Raw genomic sequence first — 21,177 nt, forward strand, 5'->3', positions numbered from 1 at the left:
TTCTCCAACAATTGATTTATTGCGTTGAAAATAAATTAATTTTTTTGTACTATGTGTTTTTTTGTGTGTGATTCCCCACGTCTGGGTTATTTATGATTTGTTTTTAGAGAAACTGCGGATATGCGGCGTATGCATCTGCGAGGGAAGTGGTAGAAAATAGTGGCAGAAAATAGCCTAAAAACATTCCAAGGCCTGTTACAAATAGAATAGCCTAAAAACGTCCTGGAATCTGTTTAAATTTTTGATAAATCAATCTGTTCAATAGTTACTGAAATACAAAATTCTACTTATTACTAATATGATATGATTGAACAAAAAGTGTATTTTTTTCTAGGAGAGGTAGATGGTGTAAAAATATTTACAAAAATACTGTTGATTAAGATATTAACTAGCAAGGACGTCCAATGGGAATATGGGTAAAGGTGTGATTAACCCCCCCCCCCCTCCTTCCAAAAATAAAAAAGCTTGGACGCCCTTGTTATCTAGTTTTTGATTTATATTGGTAAAATTTTCTTAACGTCAATGAAAGCTATTCTAAACTTCTGGCTTGCATCCTTGTCTTAAATTTAAATAAGACAAACATATAAACAATATAAAATATTTCAAATTTTATTACGAAAAATCAACAATAACGACACAAATTGTTTGTTACTAATATCATACTATACAATACATACAACATAAAATATATTATTTTAATATCAATTTCGAATTTCATGTAATTTAAAGGGCAAAAATATCCTTTAAAAATGATCGAAATTTAAAGAACTTAAATCAAAAGCCAAAGTCACTTTATTGTAACACAAAATATCCACCCCAAAAACATAATATTTTTTAAAATTTTTAAATTAATAACATTATGAGGTTTAGGGATTCACATAAAAAATTTAAAAAAGTATTCAAATTCAATAATAATAATATGAAAATTGAAACATTAAGGGAATAGACACAAAATAAAATTATATCGGTGATTTAATTTTATTAGATTTATATGTTTGTGTCCACTCCCTTGAAATACAATATTTCATTTGGTTTTAAAGATTTCCCTTAAAGTGCCTAGTGAGCTCAGAAACCTCCCCCATCCCCTACCATTACTTTTGAAAATAAGGGGAAGGATATTTTATCATTATTCCCAACCCCCTAACCCCTGCGAGAGCCCTACCCTAATAGGGCTTTCCTTTTCTAAATAAAACCTAACCTATGCTTAATCAAAACTACATACAAACTAGCCCATCCCGCCTCTGATTTTTGCTCGCTAAAAACTAGAAACCGCCTTTTTAAAATTACGAATAAAATTTAACCATTAATATTGTCAAAACAGGTAAAACTAAGTTAGGTATTGTGTTAAGACTACCATTTCCATCCCCATCTCCATTTAGTACTCGTAAGCCACCACTAAAAATAAACAAATAAAATCATAAAGAAGAACAAACAAACAATAATTGTCAAAATTAAGCAGAACATTACTTTGTAATTCAAATACAGGATGCAGTATACAAGGACATACTTTATTTTTTAATATTTTTTATCATATATTTGCCTCGTTATGATAGGTACCTTGTTATTCTAGGAATCATTATTCCAAAAATCAGATGAATATGATAATTTAATCCAGGGATCGTAAGCCGCGTGTAAGCCTCAGTGAAATCGTCATTTTATCACTCTAAAATTCAGCTAGATGTCAAAACCTGCTCTTTAGCAGACAATCCTTCTTTTTGAAATTTCTTTTTTTGCTCACAAGCAGGTTTAAAACTGAGGCTTATGCGCGGCTGAGGCGCGGCTTCCGAACCCTGATTATATCATACAAAATCAGCATGTTTCGAATGTTAAATGTTTTTTAATGTATTTATATCTTTATATAAAAGTAAGAGGATACCCAAGTGTATCTGTCTCTGTATCTTAAGATCCTACTAACCACAGAAACGATTATCCTGTAATATAAAGTAGTAAGCGTTTTTTGTCTGTCCCGAAGGATCTTGCTAACCGCTGAACCGATATTGTTCTCCTTTACAGTGAAGCTTCTTATAGGTCCTGGGAAGGTTTTAAACTATTATTGGGAAGGGTGTCTTTACCCCCCTCCCCCCCCCAATAATTTTTTTTTACTCTTTTGAAACTCAAATTTTAAATGGGATGAGGTCGACTTTTTCCCCTCCTACCTTAAGTGCCTTTAGGGGCTTCTAGGGGCGTATCCGCTAGTACTTTAAAAAGAAGTTTCTTACATGTCCAGAGAAGTATTATATTTATTTTAGGGCAGGGAACTCCAACTCTCCTAATAGAAATCGCCAACAGAATTTTTTTGATAACTTTTTATTTTAAAACAGAAATTAAAAGTATGTAAATGGTCGACTCTCCCCTCTTTTTAAGAACCCCTAGAGGCCTACATATGAAATGAAATGGTATAGTTGGTCAAGAATGTTCAATAGATACTTAAATTTTTTAAGTAATTCATTTATCACATTCTTTACCATATAAAGTAATACACTAGTAAAGGGTTGCAAAAAAATGCATCCTTTTTTAACACGAATTACGCGGTTTGTGATAATTATATTAGTAATTATCACACATACCGTTAGAATCGTTCTCTCTTAGCTCCAGTTTTTGGAAATATAAACAACATCTATATGCTATTTGAAATTTAATAGCTACGTTGAAAAGTTTGAGGAAGGTTGGTTAAATGAAAATTATCAATTAAAATCAAACTAGGATATGATCCATTTGCCAAAAAACGTCTGAACATATGTTTTAATGTTAAAGCAATATAGTTTACCTAAAAGAGATATAGTTGATAATATTGGTTATGTTTGTCTTACTGCCAGGAGCTTTAATGTTTCCACGTTCAGGCATAAAGATTCTGAAATTGTTTAAATTTAAATCATATTTCGACTCGACTATTCTGTAACCTATGTTAGTTAGTCCATACGTCAGTTTTGGAAATTAAAATTGAAAAAAAGTCTTGCCAAGAGTAGAAAAATTGTGCGCGAAAGAGCATAAATCAAGAAAAAATCTGAAAAAAAACACAAAACCTTTCACTTGAATTAACATTTCAGACCGACGAACCAAGTTATATACTGGATGCTTATTGATATAGAAAAATCAGTTGTCTTTCACATTTCCTCAATAGAGTAAAAGAATGATGGACGGCAAACAAAAAGAACTATAGAGTAGCTTTTCTTCTAAAAATTTTACCCTGATTCATTTTTGGATCCTTTGAGGTAGAACTGATACAGTGGCTGTGTTAACTCCATATCCCATATTGTATTAGGTCTAAATAATACTTTGTCATAGTTCCTATTGAGGTAAAACTACTACAGTAGCTGTGTTAACTCCATATTCCATATTGTATTAGGTCTAAATAATACTTTGTTATAGTTCCTATTGAGGTAAAACTACTACAGTAGCTGTGTTAACTCCATATTCCATATTGTATTAGTTCTAAATAATACTTTGTCATAGTTCCTATTGAGGTAAAACTACTACAGTAGCTGTGTTAACTCCATATCCCATATTGTATTAGGTCTAAATAATACTTTGTTATAGTTCCAATTGAGGTAAAACTACTACAGTAGCTGTGTTAACTCCATATCCCATATTGTATTAGGTCTAAATAATACTTTGTTATAGTTCCTATTGAGGTAAAACTACTACAGTAGCTGTGTTAACTCCATATTCCATATTGTATTAGGTCTAAATAATACTTTGTTATAGTTCCTATTAAAGTAAAACTACTACAGTAGCTGTGTTAACTCCATATTCCATATTGTATTAGGTCTAAATAATACTTTGTTATAGTTCCTATTGAGGTAAAACTACTACAGTAGCTGTGTTAACTCCATATTCCATATTGTATTAGGTCTAAATAATACTTTGTTATAGTTCCTATTGAGGTAAAACTACTACAGTAGCTGTGTTAACTCCATATCCCATATTGTATTAGGTCTAAATAATACTTTGTTATAGTTCCTATTGAAGTAAAACTACTACAGTAGCTGTATTAACTCCATATCCCATATTGTATTAGGTCTAAATAATACTTTGTTATAGTTCCTATTAAAGTAAAACTACTACAGTAGCTGTGTTAACTCCATATCCCATATTGTATTAGGTCTAAATAATACTTTGTCATAGTTCCTATTGGGGTAAAACTACTACAGTAGCTGTGTTAACTCCATATTCCATATTGTATTAGGTCTAAATAATACTTTGTTATAGTTCCTATTAAAGTAAAACTACTACAGTAGCTGTGTTAACTCCATATCCCATATTGTATTAGGTCTAAATAATACTTTGTTATAGTTCCTATTGAGGTAAAACTACTACAGTAGCTGTGTTAACTCCATATCCCATATTGTATTAGGTCTAAATAATACTTTGTTATAGTTCCTATTAAAGTAAAACTACTACAGTAGCTGTGTTAACTCCTTATCCCATATTGTATTAGGTCTACATAATACTTTGTTATAGTTCCTATTGAGGTAAAACTACTACAGTAGCTGTGTTAACTCCTTATCCCATATTGTATTAGGTCTAAATAATACTTTGTCATAGTTCCTATTGAGGTAAAACTACTACAGTAGCTGTGTTAACTCCATATTCCATATTGTATTAGGTCTAAATAATACTTTGTTATAGTTCCTATTGAAGTAAAACTACTACAGTAGCTGTATTAACTCCATATCCCATATTGTATTAGGTCTAAATAATACTTTGTTTCTGTTTTTAAAAAATCTTTCAGGTTAGCAAGTTTAATTAGATTTTTATATTTTTTTTAGGTAATCAGATGGGGAGACATAGATTTTCTGATATTTCTTCACTAATTTTATTTATAGAGTAAATACCAGGTATCTTTAGAGATATGACAATGGGCGATCAATTGATGTACAATATACATCACTAATGTTGATAAACAAATTTACCCCTTCTGTAGATTATAAGTATAAGTTGAAATGTTTGGACACTGAAATTTTGAACCAAATACTCATTTAGAACAATACACGGTGATCTGTGTTAGTCTTGCCGTTTTAGAGGCTCTAATCAACATACAAATGAACATTGGAATTAACACTTTCAACAAATTTAACTGGCTCAGAATTAATTAAATAGCTAGAAATAAATTGAGTTGAATGTGTATTTTTGTACAGGGATCTGAAGGGATAAAACAACGGCCAGTAAATTGAATGAAACAACGGCCGATAAATTAATCTATATTGCCAATGATGATACAAAAAATATCCATTCTGTAGATTACAATTAGTGTTTGAAACTTTTAGACTCTTGACTAAATGAACCAAACAAACAAAATTCATTAAAAATGCCCAAGGTTGTTAAGCTAACAAATAAACTCTCTACTTCTCTTCTCTTTTCGCTTTAAATAATAACACACACGAAGTTTCATTGTATTCTAATTATGGGTTTCATAGCAGTTCTATAAGTGACTGGGCACCTTGAATGTTTTTTTTTCAATCAATATTAAGATCAGCTGTTTACTCAAAAAAAAATTTACCGCTAGTTGGGGTTAGTTATATTTTTTTGCGATTTCTCTTGGGAGGGTGGTGGTACCGTCCCCCAAAATAGCTGTAAAGCAGGGCCTATAAGGAGCTATCCTGTAAAGAGGAACCAAATCTGTTCAGTAAATAGCAAGTTTCTTCGGTACACAGAGACAGACAAACATCCTTTTACTTTATGATGAGGATTTAATGAATTATGTCGAATATATTTAATTTATTTGAGGTTGCCACTCTGACATAATATCAGGGACAAGACAATGGACGATAAATTCATGTACTTCTCAATTATGACAAACAAAATACCCCCTTGGTGGAAAAGTTTGGACATGATACTTTTTATTGGTCAAACAAAAAATGGAATTAAACACCCTTGTTTAAATTCAAGGTTACAAGTATAAGCCTGTTGACCCCAAACATTACATGAATTAAAACAAATGATTAAATAGACTGTGTTGATCACACTATTTTATAAATAACTAGCGGCTTCGCCCCTAGCCTCCAGAGGCTTTGCCCCAAGAGGTTTGATCAACCTAATTTTTCATATTATAGATTTAAAAGAAAAAATTTTAAATAATTTTTTTTTTTTTTGGGGGGGGGGGGGTGGAGTCGACCTTAATATGTTAATTTTAGTTTGAAGAAGAAAAGGAATTTTTATTTTTACTTTGTATTATAGATTCCTAGGAAGATCAGTGATTTTTTAAACTGTAATATAATATTTATACCTGTGTGACCTTCTAAACTAAAACCAAACATATTCTAAGTATAATAATAGTTATACCTCAGTGATCTTCTAAACTGACACCAAACAAACATAGTTTCTGGGTCATAATCAGCTCTCTCTAATATGAGGTCTGATCTAAAACACGAAGATGATAACTTTCAATAGTTGGGAAGGTGTTTTAATGATAGGCAAGATATACAACATACATAGAGAGAGTTAGAAAAAGATAAAGTATAATAATTGTCCAAAACTGTATAAGGTTTAATCACCCCCCCCCCCACACACACACTCATTGTACGTTCTTGCTGTTTATCACAAATTTACTTAGCAGAAGTGGGCTTCCACGCATTTTGCTAGCCCCTTTTTCTTATATACCTGTGTTCATATGGGACAGAATCTCTATTTTCTACCAAGTAGTGCTTTAACATTGTCTGGTTTCCTTCCCTGAAAAATATAGAATATTTAGTGCTATCACACTTTTCCCTATGTCTTACCCCTGGAGTTCCTCTTACTGCAGGGTATGTACATGCGGTACCCGAACCCTGCGGGGCAACCATATACCCAATATAACCTAAAAAGCTTAGACGTCTTTGGTACTATGCCTTGACATTCCAAATGGTTTTGATTTGGTGCATAGCATGCATCGCACATGAAAATATAAAATTTTATAGACGAATGGACTGACGAACGGACTTAATCTAATTGTATTTAAGAGTTGCTTTGTTACTCAAAACTATATTGGATATAGTCACCTTCGTGGCAACGCCTCTTTAGGGTCGTTTCGTCAAATTTTCACAGTAGCTTTTCCCCTATTTCTAGCCCCTGCGGGAGGCTCTAACCCTGCATGGCCAATTGCATAACCCTGCGGGGAAATCACTTAATCTATCTTAACCTAACCTAACCTAAAATAATTTATCAAGAGCTACTGTTAAAATACGACGAAACGCCTCTTAAGAGGCGTTAAAACGAAAGGGACTATACCCTCATATTTTAGTCACTATACCTGTAACATACAGCTAGATCTAGATTTCTAAGAGTGCTCCTATCATCACTTAATCCCATACCAATATATTTCTAAATTTATTGTAGATTACAAAAAAAATACAGTTGGCTTAAAATTATATATTATGAAATACTGTATATATTGATGTAGATTCCTAATGATGATAAAACAAATTACCACTTTTGAAGATTTAAATTAGTGGTAAAAAAGTTTAGACACTACTAGTTTATATCTAACCAATCAAGATTTACTGAAAGTACCAAAAGTTTTTGAGCCAGGAATAGGAGAATATATTTTAAAACTTTGGATACCAGTGTAATTTACAGTCCAATGTCCCCTCCCTTTTAAGAAAAGATTGAAAAATTTATTCATTAATAAAATCATTACTACAACTAAACTGTCTTTACTAGGTCCCAAGAACATTTATGTCGTGCTTATTTTTCTAAAATATAAATTATGAAATCAATAAGGTTTCTAAATTTTTTTACATACTGTGTTATATTAGTATTTTTTTACAAACCACAAGTATTCCAAAATAATATAAACCAAACTGTTCATGCTAATTCAATTGGAATGAGAATTATCTACTTGACCTTTTATTCACAGTAACTTAAAAATAAAATAAATATAACCTCTTCCATGTCAACTATTCCACCAAGATTAAATACAGCCTCATCTCCCTGCAAATTTCATAGTTATTATCACATTTACATTAGTTATTACCAAGCAGCTACGACACTAAAGGCCTATAAGGTACTTTTTATTTTAGTTTTTAAAAAATGAAAGGTAAAATACCCCCAAAGAAGATAAAGTATAGAATAGAATCCAGGTAGAAGATTCTGCCTGGCTAGCCTGAAGTAAAATTGGAACTTTTGAAAGACCAAAACGGCTACAAGGCTGTTAGTAAATAACATGATTTCAGTAATTATTCAGAAAAAATATTCAAAATAAATTTCTTTTCCAATGATTTACTAAAAGCCATGTAGCCAAGAATCCAGCTTCCTCTTCCCTATTCACAATGGATTAAAAATGAATTTAATGTGCATATTAAGCCTTAAAAAAATAATTATGTAAGAAAATTTACAAAAAAAATATTGGTCTCAGTATTTATATTATAAAACTAGGTTGCGCTCTTATGTTTCTTATATTAGATGTTGATACAAATTAAACTTTTCTAGTTTTGTCCAACTAGTCATTGTAATTTGTACTATATCATTATTGTCTTTACTGCGCAAGTCAAAGATTCCTTCAAATTTCCCAGAAATATTTAGGGTTTTCATTTCTATTCCTCCTTATTCTATGAATACCCCCCCTCCCCACTTTTTTGGGGTACATCCATCAAAAAAAGTTATAACCCTTCCCAGCAGGACCTATTAACCGGATAAATTAAAAAGCAAAGCAATGGTACTCAATGTTACTTTATAGTTGTTAGATATTATTTTGCCCTTTTTTGTTTATGACTTTACTTTTAAGGAAACTTTGATTCTTTTTTTACCTGAATTGTGATAGTTGAAAGGAAGCTAGAATCTTCTACAGGGCAGGTAGGGGAGCTCATACACTCCCGATAACAGGTTTTAGTTAGGCCACACCCACTAAATAGAGAAAAAGTTTATAAATTTTACTAAATATTTTTAAACCACAAACTCACCCTTTTTGAGAAGGAAAGGATATTTCTAACCACAGCATTTATATCATGCATTTAAAATTTTTACCCCGGGGGTACAATTTGCTTGGGGGGGGGGTTGTAATTACCCCCCCTGAAATCTGTTGGCAAGGGTAAATTTTTTTTACCCCCCCCCCTCCCCTCAAAAAAAAAAAATTTTACCTCCGGGGTAAAATTTTTAGGGGGGGTAATTTAAATACTATTAAATATTTAGTATTAAAAATGCGAGCGAAGCGCGCCAAATTTTTTTTTGTTAGGGATTAGTTTGTTTTTTTTTGGGGGGGGTAATCCCCAATTTACCCCCCCCTCCCTGGACGTCCTTGCTGTGGAGGGACTTTAATCATCTTCTTTAAAGTTATATAGTATAATAAAAAAATTTTAATGATATTTACCTTATTGATGTTGGAAAGTTGTTAAATGTCAATTCTCTAGATTGAAGCAGATGGTATTCACCTCCTAGAAAACATCATTATTTTAAAGTTTCAGGATATCTGTCTGTCTGTCCTTTTTAATAAGCATTAATTTAAAAGCTTTCGGCCAAAAAATACCGAATTACGTCATATTAGAATAATAGGGAATAGTCCCTTTAGTAATTCTTCAAATATCTTTAATTTTGTGTTGCGTTATTACGAACTGACGTATGGACAGGAAATTATAGTTATAGAGTAGCTGCGCTTCAAATCCTTAATAAAAACCTGCAACTATAGAAGCAACAAATCTGAGTGATTTGCTTTCCTCCATCGGAGATTTCCAGACAAAGGTCAGATTTCCTAATTTTACTGGTCGTCCTTTGTCCGCTACTGTTGTAACCTTTAAAAATTGTTCTGCTTAACAAAAGATACAATATTATAACATTAGCTTCATTTTATATTAATTTGGATTGTCATTAATCTTTTCATTAAGGCTTTATTTTTATTGTTAATAGCTAATCTTCTTTTATGCAAGTCAATTAAATTATGTTAGAATTCTTATTCATCTTTTATGAATCCGTTTCTTATATTTTTTGGGTAGAACCCTTTTAACCATAACAGAAGTTAATCTTTAATTTTTTTTGTGTTTTTCAATAAACTATGTCTTAGAAAATTGTTTTACTCATCTATGATATTTTTGAAATATATGAACTATACCATGCAACGAGTCTTTTAAAAAATGTTCTAATTGGCGCAACAGAAGAAAACGCGCGTTATTTTAGTTTTCCGCGCTTTATTGTGTGCTGTGAACTACCTGTATATACATGTACAGTACATTTCCGATACTTGATTACTTTGGGGACTTTATTCTGTGTTAATATGCTTTAAGTAGCAAATCTACTCTGTAAGTTACTTTGTCCAACCTTCCCATTGTCTGCAAAAGTTATGAACATTTTACCTGATTATCTTGGCAAGTAACATATGTGGCTATATCAGGCTTCTGCACAAACTCCCCCACCAAACTAACATTTCCATTCAGAGAGATTTCGCCCCTAGCCTGCAGCATGAAGGCATCATAATGTTCGAAACATTCCAACATAACTGAAATTTGAACTACAGATAAATTAGGATAATTATATGAACAAATAAAATGTACTGAAGTTTAATAAATTAGATAAGACTACTAATTTAGATTTGATTCATGTATTTTTTACCAATCATTCAATGCTTATTTTCCTTTTCTATGTACAAAGCTCTTTAATTTTATTTTTTCATCTTTTTTCTTCTTCTCTTTTTTAATATCACTGGACATTTACTCTATAATTCACTTTGACCGTTTGCAAATCTATAATGCTTTGTGCTTCACTACTTAAAGTTGTTGTCATCCGTATTTTTATCGATTTCCCTTTCTACCGTTTGATCTGATTTTTGGTATACTGATTCCTGGGACAACAAAGAACAAAATTATAAGCAAAGCAACTCTATAATCAAGTCCTAAAAATGTAAGTATGTTTATAAACATTATCCTGTATCAAGCAGTTTTTCAATAAATTTACTTACAATTTTGCTTCGACTCTTATACTTTTATATTCTGATTATTCAGTTAGAGACTATACAAGTGTTAATGTCCGTTTGTCCTACCGTTTCAGAGCTTCGCTTTTATGGATGTTGTCATCCTTGTTTATCATTCATTACCTGATTGTTGTGTCCAATAAATTTCTCCTTTTATTTAATTGCACACAGAAAATGAAAGGTATTGTCCTATCACTAGTTAGTTTGCAACCCTACCTGTGTATTCTCTATTTCTTCTGTACTGGTCAAAATTAACATTTATTTGGAAGGGTGGGGACCGGTCTCGCGACCTTCGCGGTCGCTGAGGTATTCCATTAATCTAAAAGATACATTTATTTGGTTATAAGCGAAGCTTTTCTATCTGAGTCTGTCCGTTAGTCCGCTATAGATATACGTTGGTTTATACTCTAGTGTAGCTTCGTGTTATAAAACTCTCCACGCCCCTTGAATTTCAGTGTAAAGCTTCCATTCACACCGATTGTACGACCTTTGTCTAAAAGTCATAACTGTGCATGATAATGAGTTGCGCCTGTTTATGGGCCAAGGGATTCCCCCTACTCTAATTATTAATTATTGACACCTCTCCGACAACAATCCGTGAGTTACATACGTTTATTTAGGCATGTCAGAATTGTCCTACTGATTTTATTAATAATTAATCATCGCATAAAACTATTTATTCAACCTGTTCTTGTACAAGATTATCATTTTCAGAAGGATATTGCCAGTTTTCCAGAACATACACAGGCTCCAGGCTGTTACAGGAACTTGGACGGTACCTTAAGTTTGTATGGTATTCATCAAGAACAATTTTGTCTGTTATAAGCAAATAAATTAGAAAAATCTCACATTAAATGAAACTAGGGCTCAGCAGCCGTTTGTCATCCACCTGTAAGTCACAGGAAATTTGCTATTTGTCACTGTAAAAATTAGCTGGATATCTAAACCTGTTCCTATTCAGGCAATCAATGCGTTCAGGTAATTTTAAATAACTAAACGGGTTTTAATGAGAGCATTTTCGACGACTGCCGACCCTAAACACATGCTATTACTGTCGACAAATAAAAAAATTGCATACAATTTATATTGCTGCGCTACTTGTATGGGACATAGAAGTCCGATTTATTGTTAAATCTTACCTCAAAACCTGTTGGCTATTAGACAAGGAAAGAAGGCCAGTGCATAATATTAAAGTCAGCATTTTAAAAGCCATACTTGGTTGGAACATCGTTCCCTAAAAAATATAAAAAATGTGTTTTACTTCATAGAAACTAACCCCTAGCTGCCATCTAAGAACTTTAATGAAAAGAAAGAGTAAGAAAAGTAGCATAAAATCCTTCTATGGCTTTAATTAGGAGATGAAGCAGCCTAAACCCATCCCATAACCTGTGTGAAGCTTCCCTAATATTGATAATTCAATCGTATCTCCATGTGAGAGATATTTTTGGTACTTCATATAATAGGATAATTTTTCATTTTTTAAGTAAAAGATTTTAACATTATCAAAAACTTGGCGATGCAATTTGGTAAAAATACACAGACAGACATCACGTTATTTTTACGCTAGGACATGAGATATTGTCATGATTATTAAATAAAGTGCAAACTGTCTGATAACTGAAATATGTGATATAACTAAAAGTGTAATGACTCAGAGAGAAATGAAACCAGGTCGATGATAAATCTTTAATAAGCTAGGAAAGCACTTTCCAAATTTTATGGACAGATTTAAATGTCAAATATATATTTTCGTTCTGGTATAGAAAAATCATATTATAGAGGTTCGAATGTCGTTGTAAATTGGTAAAATTAGACTATACTAAAATTATTAACTTGTACTTTCCGAAATTTAGAACAAACAGGCATACGGTCGTACCAACTTATGATACTCATACTTTTATGTGGACAAATTAATTTATGTTTTAGTCGCTCTAGTGTCATAATACTCTGGTCTAAATACTTGTAGAAGAAAAGCACAAATTTAAAGGTTTATATATTATTCATGTACAGATATATCTGAGGCTTAGAGAGAGGGTAAAATTGGCTGATTCTCTGAAACTGCCCAGTCGAACACATAAAACCCCCTCCCTTATTTTGAAAAAAAATTAAAGTAGGACGGAGAGTTGTAGTCTAGCCTCAGAATGGATAGGTACTAGTAAAGGCCCTGTAGTGTTATAGCTCCCCGCATTGTTTAATAATGAAAACTATCTTCCGTCCATTATTTTCAATTTTGAAGAAATAAGGGGGATTGGTGTTAATTTGCTCGCTGGCACTTTAAGGGAAATGATTGTGTAACATTCCAACAACAAAAAAATAAAGTCTTCGTCAAAAATAATATGAAATTCCTAAAAAATATAGTAAAACGATTTAGGTATGGCTGTCTATCCGGATAAAGCTTATTTAAAAATTAATGGAATCTGTAAAATTCTAATAAAATTCAAATAAAAATACTTACATTTAAATCTGCACAAAATTTGTTCTATGAATATTGATGATATTTGCAAATATTCCAATATGATATGTCCACCTAACTTCTTATTCTTCCCCTCATATCAACTCTCTTATAAACACCACTCCCTGGAAACCGAACTTGAACTCTCAGAAATAATCCAGGGATTTAAAAGAATAAGAGAATTGCCGATAAATTTATTTACATACTCAATGATTATACACGAAATTATCCCTTCTGAAGATTACAATTATTGATTGAAACATTTGGACACCCAACTTAATAATTCACAATCAAAATTAAATAAAAGTGCCCAAAATATTTTAGCCAGCCAACAAATATAAAAACGTTATTATAAAACTTGGGGACTAGTGTATTGAACAGCCAAATGTCCCTCCCGTCCCTGGTTATGATACTTGCTAGCTACAAATCTTCAGTTTAGATTAAACATTGCAAATACATTTATATATTTACTTTAAGCTATTTAAACAATAACTTTAAGGTTTTTGGGTATAGTCCCCTTCGTGGCAACATCCCGGGATGATTCGTCGTATTTTTTAAAATGGCTTTTGATAGGTTATTTTTGGTTACGTTAGGTTATATGGGGTTAAGTGTTTGCCCCGCAGGAGAAAAGCTACTGTAAAAATACGAAGAAACGCCCCTTAAGGGGCGCTGCCACGAAAGGGACTATACCCAGGTCTTTTTCGCCAATAACACTTTTCATTAAAATTTTTGCCCCTAAGAAATTTAGAATCAAAAACAAAACCTTGCATAACAAGTTATAAACAAGACAAATTGCTTTCATTGACTTGGACTTTACTTCAATCTTGATTGGCTTGGTAAAACCCAGCAATGACTAAACTTTTCAACCGATAATTTTGAGAAGCAGAATGGGAAACTTTGTTTATCATCATCGGTTATGTACTTCCAATTATTGTCTATTATCCTATCCCTTAAGATCACTGGTTATCATATACCAGGGGCAAGAGAAGGATTCAGCTATTTCACCGTAACTTTAAGGCAATTTTTGCTAGTAGAAAAATATTTACAAAATTGTTTGATTTTATTATTATATGGATTTTACTCTAGATTACACTCTAATAAAGTGAAACTTGAAACTGGCTAAAGCCCCATTCCCTACTGGATGAACGAACTGACCAATAAGTGATGTCCATGTAAATAACCAATTTTTCCCCTGTCATAATACCCATGTATTTTCTATATCCATTCATATAACGTTGTCTGTGGTGCTAGATAATTGAATTAAGGAAACTAATTCATGTGACTGGCGAAAAAATGCCATTAGCTTTCCTTTAGATAAACCATTTTTATCTTTTGTTATTACTTAAACTAAAGTTCTTTCACAGATTGCAAACTCAGTTTCCAGGGTGTGGTGTACGCATTTGCATGAAATTGTGGTTGGAAAGTATGACATGGTTTCATTTCAACTGAAATTTACTGCAATGTGAATTTCTTGATAAAGATCTTTTCCCAGAAATAAGGGATACTGAAAATTAACAAAAGTCTATTTCAATAAACATTTTTATTGCTCTGTGTTTTGCATTTTTTTGGGAAAAATCAACCACTTTCACTTTTTTCTCTCTCTCCTGAATTTGACCTTTCCTTTATCCCTGTGTTTTTCTAGTATTATAATGTTCAAGGTTCAGCTTTCCTTAGTTTAAATATGCCTCAAGTATTTTCATAGTAATGAAACACTCTATAATTACCAGTATTGCGATTAATTACTTTGAGTTTTGAAATCATATACTAATGTTATATTTACAAAATACCTTTTATAACAATCCCGACTTGTTCTCAATGTTTGTACATTAACTTCACATCACCTAAATACTTAAGTTAAAAAGAATACAGTCTAAAACTATCCCAGGACCCATAGGAAGCTTTCTTAAAATAGAAACTTTAAATTTGGTTCATTGGTTAAAGATTCAAACAGACAAACAAAAACTTTACTATTTATACTTCTTTATTATTATTATACTAGCGGCTTCGACCCAAGCCTCTAGGGGCTTTGCCCAAGAAGTGATAAAAAAAAATGAAGGCAAAATTCGTAAAAAGACCAGGAAATCTTCAGGAAAAAAAATTGGGGGGATTTTTTTTGTTCTTGGTGGGGTTGGGGGTGTCCCACCCCCTTGAAAATAGCCTAAAACCACCACAGGACCAGTAGGTATATTCCCTAAAGAGTAAAATACGATCGGTTCAGTGATTACCAAGATCTTAAGGGACGGACGGACGGACAGACATCATTATACTTTGTATTATAGATTAGGAATAGGATTTTGTGGTCTTTTATTAAGTAAAATTTTACGAAAAAGGTTTTCTTTTAGTGAAATATGCCATATTTAGTCTTTTGTGAATTATTTAAATTGGTATCATTTTTTGTGAAAATTATCACAAGCATTATATTAAACAGTTTAATACGCAATACTGCGTTATGGTAAATTGTATAATAAGTATTTTTAATATGATGATGTAGTTTTATGATTCATTACATAAATTGAGTATTAAAGAGCTAAAAAGTTTACCTTTTTTCATAGATTTTCTAATATCATAAAGTCTTTTTCTCTTAAATTTAAGTTATAAGTTATTATAACTTAAGAATATTCAGTTGTTTATCATTGACTTTGTGAAGGGTTGGGACAATGGACGAAAAATATGGCCACCCAATAAAAAAAACATGTTTATCTCTATTAAAATTGATTAGTGGAAAGTTTGAACAATAATACTACAGAATAGATTTGTTTGGAGTCCAAAATATGTTTACTCTATTTACTTTAGGGTAAGTATAATTTTCAGTCCAATGTATATCTAAAATTATCAGAAGCATAAGAAATTTTTAAATGTTGTTTATGTTTCGCTTTCATGGCTGTTGTCTCCCTTGTTTTGTTCTAATATTTTTGATTATATGAATTGACCATGTCACAGGTTAAAGCTTTCATCTATTGTAATCATTACAATTAAAATTATAGATTTTTCAAAAAAAAACTCAGTTTCCTTTTTTGAACAAACAGATTTTTTTCCTTTATACTCTTATATAATTTTTCATTAAAAAGACACACTATAAAACTATAGTTAAAATAATGATAAAGTTTAGATCCATTAAAGCAAAATAAATTTTTTTCCTAACGTATTAAAATTAAAATACTTATGTGAACAGGCGACTTTCGTCTGCTAGCAAGGGAATTTATTTTGATGACGTCATAAAATAAGTCACGGCATTTCTCGCATATCGTGTGACTTCGTCCCCTTTCCCTTTTATCATTACCATTGCAGGTTGTAGATAAAGTATATCTGACATGAAAAATATATCTTCTAACTGGTTTATGATAATAACAATAATAAAAGGAAAATCTCATTATTCGCTCTTTTTTTCAGTGCAACTACAAATCCTAGCGATTTTAAAAGACTAAAAATGATAAAAAGATTTTAGAATAAAATAAGCATAATATTTGAATTGTAAACCTATATATTTAATTACATCCAAGAAAAGCCACAAGGCAAATAAATTAAAGAGTAACTGCACTGTTGATCAACAATTTTTTGGCTGGAAATCCATAGTTTGAAAATTATAGGACAATTTTAACATGCTTAAATTAATCAATTTATCGCATCATATTATAGACAGCTTTCCACGGTTATTTAGAATGAAAACATATACAAATAAAACCAGTTTTGTGGGCCCTGAGGTGCCTAATGCCCATGGTAAAAAAATTAGCATTAATTTTATGATTTTTATTTTAATAATTGTAGAAATTTGATTGTTATACCAAGCTAAACATTATTTTTCAGTATTGCATAGAGCTGGTTCTAATCCAGCGGATATAAATTGGTTTGGAAGCCATACTGGAATAGGTATTTATCGCATTGTATTATAGACAGCTTTCCGCGGTAATTTAGAATGAAAAAATATACAAATAAAACCAGTTTTGTGGTCCCTGAGGTGCCTAAGGCCCATGCTAAAAAATTTAACATTAATTTTATGATTTTTATTTTAATAATTGTGGAAATCTGATTGTTATACCAAGCTAAACATTATTTTTCAGTATTGCATAGAGCCGGTTCTAATCCAGCGGATATAAATCGATTTGGAAGCCATACTGGAATAGGTATTTATAGGTATTATAGACAGCTTTCCACAGTTATTTAGAATAAAAAATATACAAATAAAACCAGTTTTGTTTGCCCTGAGGTGCCTAAGACCCATGCTAAAAAATTAAACATTATTTTATGATTTCTATTTTAATAATTGGAAATTTCACTGTAAAACGAAGCTAAACATGATTTTTCAGTATTGCTTAGAGCCAGTTCTAATCCATCTGATATAAATCGGTTTGAAGCTATACTGGAATATATATTTATCGCATTGTATTATAGACAGCTTTCCACAGTTATTTATAATGAAAAAATATACAAATAAAACCAGTTTTGTGGGCCCTGATGTGCCTAAGGCCCGTGGTAAAAAAAAATAACATTAATTTTATGATTTTTATTTTAATAATCGTGGAAATTTGACTGTAATATGAAGCTAAACATAATTTTTCAGTATTGCTTAGAGCCAGTTCTAATCCATTGGATATAAATCAGTTTGAAGCCATACTGGAATAGTTATTTATTGCATTGTATTATAGACAGCTGTCTGCGGATATTAAAATGGAAAATTATAAGATTAAAACCAGTTTTGTAATAAAGGCCTGTGATAAAAAAAACTGACATTATTATTTATGATTTTTATTTTAGTAATCATGGGAAAATGTGGAAATTTGACTGTAATACGAAGCTAAACATGATTTTTCAGTATGGCTTAGAACCGGTTCTTATCCAGCGGAAATAAATTGGTTTGGAAGTCATACTGGAATAGTTATTTATTGCATTGTATTATAGACAGCTGTCCACGGATATTAAAATGGAAAATTATACAATTAAAACCATTTTTGTGGGCTCCAAATGGCCGAAGGCCTGTGCCAAAAAAACTGACATTATTCTTTAGGATTTTTATTTTAGTAATTGTGGGAAAATGTCTGTAATACAATGCTATACATGACTTTTTCAATATGGCTTAGAACAGGTTCTTATCCAGCGGATATAAATCGGTTTGGAAGCCTTACTGGAATAGTTATTTATCACATCATATTATAGACAGCTGTCCGCAGATATTAAAATAGAAATACAAGAGTTAAAAACTTAAAAACGAAGAGAAAAACGTTATTCTATAGCCATTAAATTACTAACAATATTTGTTAAAAAGTATCGTTAAATTGGATGGTTTGTAACGTAAAAACAACGTAAAAAATTCATTAAAATAACGGTTATTCTATAGCCATTATATTGCTAACAATATTTGTTAAAAAATATTGTTAAATTGGACGGTTTTAACGTAAACATGATGTAAAAAACTATTTAAAAAAACCGTTATACTATAGTTATTAAATTACTAAAAATATTTTTATAAAAAGTATCGTTAAATTGGACGGTTTTAACGTAAAGACAATGTAAAAAAGGATTAAAAAGACGTTATTCTATAGCCATTAAATTACTAATAATATTTGTTGAAAAGTATTGTTAAATTGGACGATTTTAACATAAAAACAACGTGTAAAACGATTCTAAAGCCATTAAATTACTTACAATATTTGTGCCAAATTGTCTGTAATATGATGCATTTCAGTATGGCAGAGAACCAATTATAATCTAGCGGATATAGCCATATAGGTTTATAAAACTTTGGGTACCAAATGTAATTTACAGTCCAATGTTTACTAAAGGTTATGAAACTTTGGGTACTGAGTGTAATTTACAGTCCAATGTTTACAAATGGTTATAAAACTTTGGGTACCAAATGTAATTTACAAACCAATTTTTACTAATGGTTATAAAAGTTTGGGTACCAATTAGTCCTGATTTAATATTGTTTGCCTTATTTATTATAGGTTTATTAATAGAGAGAAAATTGCCTGTAATATGATGCTTTTCAGTATGACTGAGAACTGATTTTAATCTAGCGGATATTTATCCGTTGCAAAGCTGTACTGAAAAAATAAAAGATCCCTCATTCATAGAAATATTTACAAGGTAGAACATGTTGTATAGTTAGGTTGCTAATATGGACCTCATTTATTTGTAAGGGGTAAGGGGTTGGGGGCAGACCCACATGGCAGGATTTATGCTAGTTTTCATTTACTAGGTTTAAATTTCGGATCAATTACTTTTTTCCTGTAACAAAATTTACATTAACTTTTCGTGCAAAAAAACCCACTAAAATTAAAGAAAGGAGTCTGAATTTTTTTGTGTAGATTCCTTAGGCAAATAAGAATCGCAGTTCTATTATGCTTTGTGCCCGATTTTGACGTTTAAACCCCTATAGTTATGTAATCTTTGTCCGTAGGTTTTTCATTTAAATTTATTTTAAATTATTTTTTTCCTTTCAAAAAATTAACGTTAACTTTTCGTGCAAAAAAAAAACACTTAAAATAAAGATAGGAGTCTGAAATTTTTTGTGTAGATTCTTTAGACAAATGACAATCGCAGTTTTTTCATGCTTCATGATCGATTTTTACGTTTAAATCCCTTTAATTTTGCAATCTTTGTCCGTAGGTACTACATTTAAAAAAATCTTTTTTTATACTATTAAATAAAAAATGTTGATTGTCTTTGAGTGTCGTTAACTCGTTGGCCTTTCAATGTAGATCGATGAAATTTTAAACATAGCTAGTTAAAGTAGTTGGTAGTCTCTGTATGAAATTTCATTAATATCACATGAATACAAAAAAACTTATTACAATCGTAAAAAACGACACTAAAAACCATAAACCCCAAATGAAAATAAAAAAAACATTTTTAAAATAAATTATTTAAGACTGTTCACGTTATCGTCAGCTAAGGGGTTAATACGAGCCCACTTATTGAAACCATTTTTAAGATTTTTCATGAAAGCGAAAGTGTTCCCCATTTTCAGGCCATAAAGGGGGAGAGGGAAATGGCCACAAACCGGTTTCAACATATCCAACACAATATAGAATTAATCTATACTCAATCACCATTGCACCCCTTTCCTCCCCTTTTCAATCTTGTTTTGAATTTTCCCCAATTATTACGAAGGAAAATGAAAACCTTCAGACACGAAAAAATTAATTTTTTGTATTATTAGTTTCTGACGTAAAAAATGCATATTTGACAGTTTTAGTGTATTTCTATCAATTATTTGACAAAAAAATCAACTAACAATTGATTTTTATATTATGTCAATTTTCTTTTAGGCTAAATAACTGCATTTGGAAAGTAATAATATTAAAAGAATAATATAGCATTTTAGCTATACACCATGATTTTTTTTGTGTGAAAATTTCTTTTAAAAAAAGATATTAATTGTGACAGCATTTACGTGAAAAATAACACATTCTATGGGAAATGTTGCATTTTTTAAAATATTTTTTTTGTACTTTTAAAAACTTGTTTTGTAAAGAAAGCTAAGGTTTTAAATTGATTTTAGTAAATGTGTTTTCATCTCTATTCATTAACGAAGTTATTTAATAATTCACTTTGTCTTTCAGTCTGTAATGTAAGGGTGATAATGTAGTATTTTTTGGTAATATTAAAGATTCCTTTAAGATTATATTTGTTTCAGTCAACAAGTTTAAAAACACACAATGAATTAAAGGATCGGAATATTATATATCAAGTGTTAATTAATTGAAATTATTAAACTTATATAATACACTTTATCTATTTGTCTACCAATTGATTTGATATAATTGTTATAATTCCATGCGAACCAAGAGGTCCATTAATTAAAGGTATCAAGTACGTGTCTATTAACAAACTATTTAACTTTTAAAGGTGA

The 21,177-nt window shown here is 31.0% G+C and overlaps 1 protein-coding gene across 1 annotated transcript; it reads right to left on the bottom strand.

Annotated features, from left to right (window-relative positions):
- Positions 1-593: 593 nt before the first annotated feature.
- On the bottom strand, positions 594-13,452 carry LOC145319547 (uncharacterized). The gene is made up of 15 exons (XM_080162125.1): positions 13,329-13,452; positions 12,013-12,107; positions 11,559-11,652; positions 11,090-11,192; positions 10,260-10,402; positions 9,587-9,701; positions 9,284-9,347; positions 8,724-8,820; positions 7,861-7,908; positions 7,229-7,299; positions 6,601-6,669; positions 6,283-6,360; positions 3,187-3,264; positions 2,768-2,851; positions 594-1,395 (listed from the first exon to the last, which is right to left on the bottom strand). Exons 2-15 carry the CDS (start codon positions 12,099-12,101, stop codon positions 1,284-1,286), a joined length of 1,245 nt encoding a protein of 414 aa, XP_080018251.1. The 5' UTR covers positions 12,102-12,107; positions 13,329-13,452; the 3' UTR covers positions 594-1,283.
- Between the last annotated feature and the right edge of the window lie 7,725 nt (positions 13,453-21,177).

The sequence above is a fragment of the Acartia tonsa genome, chromosome 1, assembly GCF_053477335.1.
Source record: "Acartia tonsa isolate MP-2025a chromosome 1, ASM5347733v1, whole genome shotgun sequence".
Lineage (NCBI taxonomy): Eukaryota > Metazoa > Arthropoda > Copepoda > Calanoida > Acartiidae > Acartia > Acartia tonsa.